This window comes from Eurytemora carolleeae, unplaced genomic scaffold (assembly GCF_000591075.1).
Source record: "Eurytemora carolleeae unplaced genomic scaffold, Eaff_2.0 scaffold1401, whole genome shotgun sequence".
NCBI lineage: Eukaryota > Metazoa > Arthropoda > Copepoda > Calanoida > Temoridae > Eurytemora > Eurytemora carolleeae.
The window spans coordinates 52,495-60,618 of NW_019397308.1; the positions used below are offsets into that span (position 1 = coordinate 52,495).

Sequence of the window (8,124 nt, forward strand, 5' to 3'; positions counted from 1 at the left end):
ACAAAAACATATGTAAATCTGTAGGGGTGGGGGAGTGGGGGAGGTTATTTATAATATTACCAAAAAGAAGAGATCTTCCAATGTACTCGTTACCGACATAAAGCAGTACCTAAATATAGAAAATATAAAAGTGTATGGGGAGATGATTATCAATTTAGAGTTTTCAGATTGTGAAAGGAAGTTCTGATATGTTAAAGCCATTTAGGGACTTTATAAAGAAATTGAGTTTTTGCCACAAACTCAAACTTTCTAATCCCTTTTATTCTTTGGAAGTTAATAGTGTAAACTTTTGATATTTCAAACTTAGAATATTTTATCTGACAGAATTTGTAGTTTAAAATATCAAATATCTATGACATCAGGTTGGAGAGATAAGTATTTACAATATACACGTTCAATGCTATTATGCTGGACCATACCCTCTGGGGATTTTGCATAAAATGTCACGTCTTAGCAGGGAACAAATCGGATTCTTCGCATTTTTATATTTTTTAGTTTGGACTTCTGAACAAAGCTGCACAAATTCTTATTAAATAAAAAAATGCTGAAATAGGGTATCCGATGTTTCTGGAAAAGTAAAGAAATCTATTTTTTCTTTATATTTTTAAATAGATAAATCAAAGTAATTGATTGACAAAAATTTTTCATTAAAAAAGTTTAAACCTCCGCTAATGTCATGATAAGGAGTTGAAGCACTGTCACTTTCCCCATAACTACACAGAAGGAGATTAGAACGGTAGCTGCAGCAAAGTCTCCGAAAAGAAGATTAGTGGTGTCGACTGTTACGGAGAATTCAGTTGTCACGCCGCTCATGTAGTTTAATAAACCTGAACAATAATTTATAATACAGAGATAACGGGTTAACGGACAGCTGTTGGCGTAATTTCAATTGAATATCTATTGAGTTACATTTTTGATTCACAATGGTACCCTTTAAACCTCCGAGAATAAATAGAAAAGCAATGGTTTCGTGCTTGTTATAGGCTATAAGTGGCAGCATTTGGTTTGGGAAGTGTTGAACCGTGGAGGTTGTGCAGTACAATGCATAAATGTACAGATGTTCAGAAATCTTGGGGGGGGGGGGTTTTTGAGGATTCCCTTTCCAAGCTTTCCATTGTTATCTTTTTATCTTTACTTCAATTAATCAAACGTGTATTTTTAAAACTGTTTCAATTTAACACTGAACAATACCTCATTCTTGTTTATACTGAGAAATCATGTAACTGATCAAAACAATAACACAATAACATATTCTGAGTTGTTAGGCCATTACATGTTTATAGAGAACCCAACTCTTTAAATGGAGGTTTACTTGAAATTACGTTGAGAGCGACTTTAAGTTGAATTTCTGCTAAAGAAATTTGTTTCTTTTGTCATTAAAAAAAATTAAACCAGAGAGTGTTGATGTTAGTTGAAAGATTATTTACCCCATTTTGTTTTACTCAACTCCCATTAAAAATGGATTAAAAAGCTCAGAAAATTATGATTAAGTTCCACTTTGAAGTGTCGCAACCTAATGCCTAGGCCTTTTGGGTTCCTTAGAACAGATTCACTAAAACACTTTTTTTGTAGTTCCAGACATGACAATATCCTGATAGAAGTTTGCATTATTATAGATTTTAGATTTTTGTATAATTTTTCATGTTTTTTATTTTGTACCTGCAGAAATTATATACCATTGAAGAGAGATAGATCCAATAAGAAGACAAAGCGTAACTGCGCTTAAACTGTATTTTCTAAAATTATAAAAATCTTGTTAAGAAAGTTTTGATTTTTAAAAACAGATATTTTAGAAATATTTACCGAAGAAAAGTTAGGATGAATCCAATACCAAGATAGATCATAACGTGCACATCTAAACAAAACATGGATTATAACGTGCACATCTAAACAAAACATAGATCATAACGTGCACATCTAAACATAACATAAATCATAACGTTCACATCTAAACAAAACATAGATCATAACGTGCTAAACATAACATAGATCATAACGTGCACATTTAACAAAACATAGATCATAACGTGCACATCTAAACAAATTATAGATCATAACGTGCACATCTAAACATAACATAGATCATAACGTGCACATCTAAACAAAACATAGATCATAACGTGCACATCTAAACAAAACATAGATCATAACGTGAACATCTAAACAAAACATAGATCATAACGTGCACACTGCACATCTACACAACCCCTATTTCATAACGTGCACATCTAAACAAAACATAGATTATAACGTGCACACTGCACATTTTAACAAACCATAGTTCATAACGTTCACATCTAAACAAACCATAGATCATAACGTTCATATCTAAACAAACCATAGTTCATAACGTTCACATCTAAACAAACCGTAGGTCATAACGGGCTCATCTAAACAAAACATAGATCATAACGTGCACAAATCTAAACAAAACATAGATCATAACGTGCACATCTGAACAAAACATAGATCATAACGTGCACATCAAACAAAACATAGATCATAACGTGCACATCAAACAAAACATAGATCATAACGTGCACATCTAAACAAAACATAGGTCATAACGTGCACATCTAAAAAGCATAGATCATAACATGCACATCTAAACAAAGCATAGATCATAGCGTGCACATATAAACAAACATAGTTCATTACGTGCACATCTAAACAAAACATAGATCATAACGTGCACACTGCACATCTAAACAAAACATATAGTTCATAGCGTGCATATCTAAATAAGACATATAGTACATAGCGTGCCTATCTAAACAAAACATAGTTCATAACGTGCACATCTAAACAAAACATAGTTCATAACGTGCACATCAAGCAAAACATAGTTTATAACGTGTCAATTTATACAAAATATTGATCATGCTGTGCACATGTAAACTAAACATATATAGATCGTTACATGCAATGAAGCACATCATAACAAAAACATATGTAAATCATAACATTCAATGATGCATATCATAACAAAAACATATGTATATCATTACATGCAATGATGGACATCATAACAAAAACATTTGTAGATCATAAGATTTTCAAAAAAAAAGGTATTTGAATTGACTAATTCGATTGGTGTTTGAATCTGAAAACATATTTTCATTAAAAACGACAAAACAAAAAAGTGCTATAATTTTTTATAATTATTTTTAGTTTTATGTCAGCTGTGCATTGTGCAATGGAGTAAGAAACAAAGAGTTAAAATTCTTTATTTATTTTTTGATAAACCATTACCTGCAAAGATCGGGAAAAGTGCGTTGAATTTTTCAGATTTTAGCTCAGGCGGGTACCTTCAAATATCAATAAGTTTTATTACAGACACAGGGTTACCCCATAAAGATGAGATTTCAATAACTACTTAGTTATGACGATTTGAAGGTTGTATTTTTCTATTCGTTCAAAAAGAGTCTTTTCAATTATTTGGAAACAAAATAAGAATGTATAAAATGCAGAAAACCCTGGATCGAAGAAATAATCTAAAAAACATTACGCGCTGTGCCGTCTCTGAAGTCTCATCTTTTATGGGTACCCCTGTAGAATACATCACGGGTTGATGCGAACTCCTGAATTTTACTTAAGTGAGTGAATGACAAAATTGAAACAATGGTTTTTTTAAGATTATTTGGGAGTCTGGGAAGAAAGCTAATTTTGGGATACTCTCTGGGCCACCTCATTGGTGACCCCGCTTTTCATTAAAGGCCTTAAGCTTTTTATTGATGATCCCAAGATTTTTATCGGAGACCCCAAGCGGTTGATCGGAGACCCCCAGATTTTCTTTAAATATCCAAAACTTTTCATTGGCAAATCAAAGATTTTCATTTCGAACCAGACATTCCATGTCTATAAATAAATCTTGAAATTACGTGTACAGTGTACAGTGTACCGTGTACAGTGTACAGTCCCTATATTTACCTGCCGTACAATCCAAAAATAATAATAAAAACTATTTCTACGACAAGGATTGCAAAGACGTGAAAAGCTCTCTTGTACGGCCAATATTTGAGGAACTGAATCAAACAATCCAACATCTAGGAACAAATAAAAATTTATATAGTAGTGATCTCTGTTTGTCGGTTTGTCTGAAGGTTTTTATGTCCGATCATAACTCTTGAACTGCTTAATTGATTTGTCTCACAGTTTAAACATTGTTTAGCATGGTTGGGTGGGATGAATTTCATAGAGAAAGTTTATTTTTCAGTCAAGGCTGGGTTCTCAAACCTTATAGTTTATTTAATTCAGGAGTTTGTCTCGTCAGGAGTTTGTCTCGTCAGGAGTTTGTCTTTCAGGAGTTTGTCTTTCCGGAGTTTGTCTTTCCGGAGTTTGTCTTTCAGGAGTTTGTCTTTCAGGAGTTTGTCACGGGGTTACCCACAAAGGACGAGACTTCATAACCAACCTTAAGATTAATATCCTCATTTAATCTTAATTTAATTTGTGTTCTGTATCTTTACTGGCATGATAAGCTTTGATTTACTTAAAATAAACGTTTAAACGATTTTTTTACTTTTCTTTAAATTTTAGATCGTAAATTAATTTATGGATAAGACTCGAAGACAACCATAAATGATTGTTTAAAACTTTACATAAAAATTAACCTTTTAAAATTCCTAAACATTTAGCATTTCTGCAGAGTTTTAGCTTTTAATTAAATTAATTTTTAAAAACCTACTTTACTACAACAGTTAGCACGTTTATCTACAGGCTTAGGAACCCAAGTTTGCATGGAAACTAATATTTTGCTTTTAAAAGTCATTCCTCTCTACTAAGCTTAACCACGCTTATCACATTATCATGGTTCTACCGAGTTGAGGAAAATCGGTCCAGAGGGTCTTGAGTTATGATCGGACAAACAAACAGAGTTTACCACTTTTTATAAAGATAACTTTGATTATATAGAGCTGTATACTGAAGCTAAAATTTAGAACTGTGAGCAAAATATTAATTTTACAGGAAGTTTCTTGATAACATAGGATATTACCAGATAAACTGATAATATGCTAATATTATATGTTCATAAAAATATTATATTAAGGTTCATAAATATATAATACTTATGAACACACACCACTATACATGTTCATATATGTATTATAATCATGTTCATAAACACAATACAATATTTGTTCATAAATGTATTTTCTTGATGTTCATAAACGCACCACACATGTTCATGTATTATTATAATGATGTTCATAAACACACCACAATACATGTTCATATATTTATTATATTGATGTTCATAAACACACCACAATACATGTTCATATATTTATTATATTGATGTTCATTAACACACAACAAAACATGTTCATATATTTATTATATTAAAATGTTCATAAACACACCACAAAACATGTTAATGTACTTATTATTTTGATGTTCATAAACACACCACTATATACATGTTCATAAACACACGACAATATTTGTTCATAAATGTATTATATTGATGTTCATAAACACACTATAAATATAAAAATTAATAAATTGTTCAAAAAGCGGTCCTAACAGTTGTACAAAATTGTTCACCCATTTTTTAGACTAAACTGCCCTAGGGCTTGGTAATAAAAAGATATCATGGATATCTAATTTCTAAAAAGATATCAAGAATATCTAATTTACTGATAAACTAAAATTAAAAATAACCAATTTCTAAAAGATATCATGGATATCTAATTACTGAAAAGATGTCATGGATGTATATAATTTCTAAAAAGATATCATGGATATCTAATTTCTAAAAAGATATCATGGATATCTAATTTCTAAGAAGATATCATGGATATCTAATTACTGAAAAGATGTCATGGATATCTAATTACTAAAAAGATATCATAGATATCTAATAACTAAAAAGGTATCATGGATATCTACTTGCTAAAAAGATATCATGGATATCTATTTTTAAAAAGATATCATGGATATCTAATTACTAAAAAGATATCATGGATATCTAATTTCTAAAAAGATATCATGGATATATAATTTCTAAAAAGATATCATGGATACCCAATTCTAAAAAGATATCATGGATATCTAATTACTGAAAAGATACCATGTATATCTAATTACTAAAAAGATATCACGGATATCTAATTTCTAAAAAGGATATCATGGATATCTAATTTCTAAAAAGATATCGTTGATATCTAATTTCTAAAAAGATATAATGGATATCTAATTACTAAAAAGATATCATGGATTTCTAATTTCTAAAAAGATATCATGGATAATTATAATTCACATAATAGTTTCCTATGACCAGAATATTTCATTGATTTTTTATGTGAAAGATGGATCCCATGTCAGGCTTCGACATCCGTCTTGTGTTTACATTACCGCCCATTACTTGCTTAAAACTACATCGACAACACCTGTAAGGAAGCAGGTCGTTCGTTATATGTAAAGAAAGTCGTCAACAACGTCTCATGTTATGGTTGTCATCATATTTGAGGCAACTGACAGCATCCATTTATAAAAGGTGTACCAAGGTATATAAAATAGAAAAAAACACGGTAATTTCAAATTTAAAAATGGACTTTTTTATCTATTTTTTGGTTTGTATAACTTAGTATGAATCTCTAATCTAATCTCTAATATCTAATCCCTATATTATTTCAACCTAATCGTGGAAATCTTTAATGTTTATTATTATTTTAGCGAACAGAAATCTTATTTTGAAATATCTAAGGTCTACCATGGAATGATAATGTGTTCAGAAAATCAGAATTTGTGGAAAAGACTGAATAAAAAAACAAGAAAATTAATGAGGCGCGAAGCGCTGTTAAAACTAAGCTTCTTAATTTGACGCATGTATACGTATCTATACCTTATGTCTAGTTCTTGTTGTGCTGGGTGTTAAGATTTAACTAATTTGTTTATATGCAATGCATATTTATGTAGATTCTCTTTTGTTATTAACAGGCGGACCAGTTTCATTTAGATAATTTAATAAATAACAGTTAATTGGCTTCTAAAGTTTTGAGCCTAGCAATAAATCTGAAAAGGTGTAAAAGTTTACCGGTCACCACATAGATTCAAACTGCCATGAACATTTGCACCATTTTTCAAGACTGGGTCGGCTTTGAAGTGTCACACACATCTTGGTCTTTGATTTGACCTCACTAACTCATTTATGATTTTTTGTAGCCCTAGATATGTACATTATATAGAACTATAAAACTATAGATTTTGGTATTAAAGGGACAGCCCTTTAAAAAATTATTTTAAAAAGTACGATTTTAAACGTCGACTTTGTGCTCAAACTCAGGATTTACAGATCTTTAAACAGTTTTATATGTCTCGAATGAATCATACAGAATTTGTCCACAACACTGCATACTCAGTTTAACACCTTACATAGCCGGTCTGTCTCTTTAAGAAGTAATTGGCAAATTCTCTTCGGTTTATTTGCGTACGAGCTTGCAATTTTTGGATTAGTGTGTTGCACATGTTTAAACACGTGCTACACATGCTTGAACTCTAAACCTGTTCTGGTTCTTATTTAGCATTAATTTTCATTCGATAACGATCCTCTTGTAATTTGTTTACATGGTTTAAAGTGTATTCTCATAGATAAATTAGACTAGATAGCTCATGTCGTCTTCACGATACCGAAGGGTTTCCGCTGATATTAAAAATATGAATTTAGATCTGAACTATAGCTACTAACCAACAGTACATTAGGTATAATTAATAGCGGCACATATCTTTATATATACAATTTAGCTTGCATGGATCAATCTAGTCTAAGTATAAGCAAAGATTTGATTTTTTTACTTGATAAATAGAATAATAAAAACCGTTTGGATGTACCGACAAGACTCAGAGACAAAAAGGTTTTATAGATAACTTTTATTTCTTTTAAACATCCAGAACTATAGTTTCAGTAGAAGTAAATATTTCCATTTAGTGATAGCGCCAATATAAGGATTCATAACTCTAATTGGATAATGAGCTAGATAGAAAGATAGATGTTACAGCTATGCAATTTCTATTGGTTCAGAATAGACAACAAACACATGACTGAACCCTGATTGGATCAGGCGCTAATGGACTCGGCATACTAGAGTGCCAGTGTTAATATTCAAAATAGTAAACTATCCAAAA

General features: G+C 30.9%; 1 protein-coding gene across 1 annotated transcript in view; it reads right to left on the reverse strand.

Moving 5' to 3' along the window:
• Nucleotides 1–6,865, reverse strand: part of LOC111713427 (ammonium transporter Rh type A) — a 19,941-nt gene extending 13,076 nt beyond the window's left edge. The window contains exons 1-7 of the mRNA XM_023488274.1: nt 6,845–6,865; nt 3,931–4,046; nt 3,253–3,308; nt 1,804–1,855; nt 1,660–1,736; nt 664–827; nt 61–109 (exon numbers count right to left, since the gene is read on the reverse strand). Coding sequence (XP_023344042.1) covers nt 61–109; nt 664–827; nt 1,660–1,736; nt 1,804–1,855; nt 3,253–3,308; nt 3,931–4,046 — 514 coding nt within the window. The 5' untranslated portion in view covers nt 6,845–6,865. The remainder of the gene's footprint in view (nt 1–60; nt 110–663; nt 828–1,659; nt 1,737–1,803; nt 1,856–3,252; nt 3,309–3,930; nt 4,047–6,844) is intronic.
• Between the last annotated feature and the right edge of the window lie 1,259 nt (nt 6,866–8,124).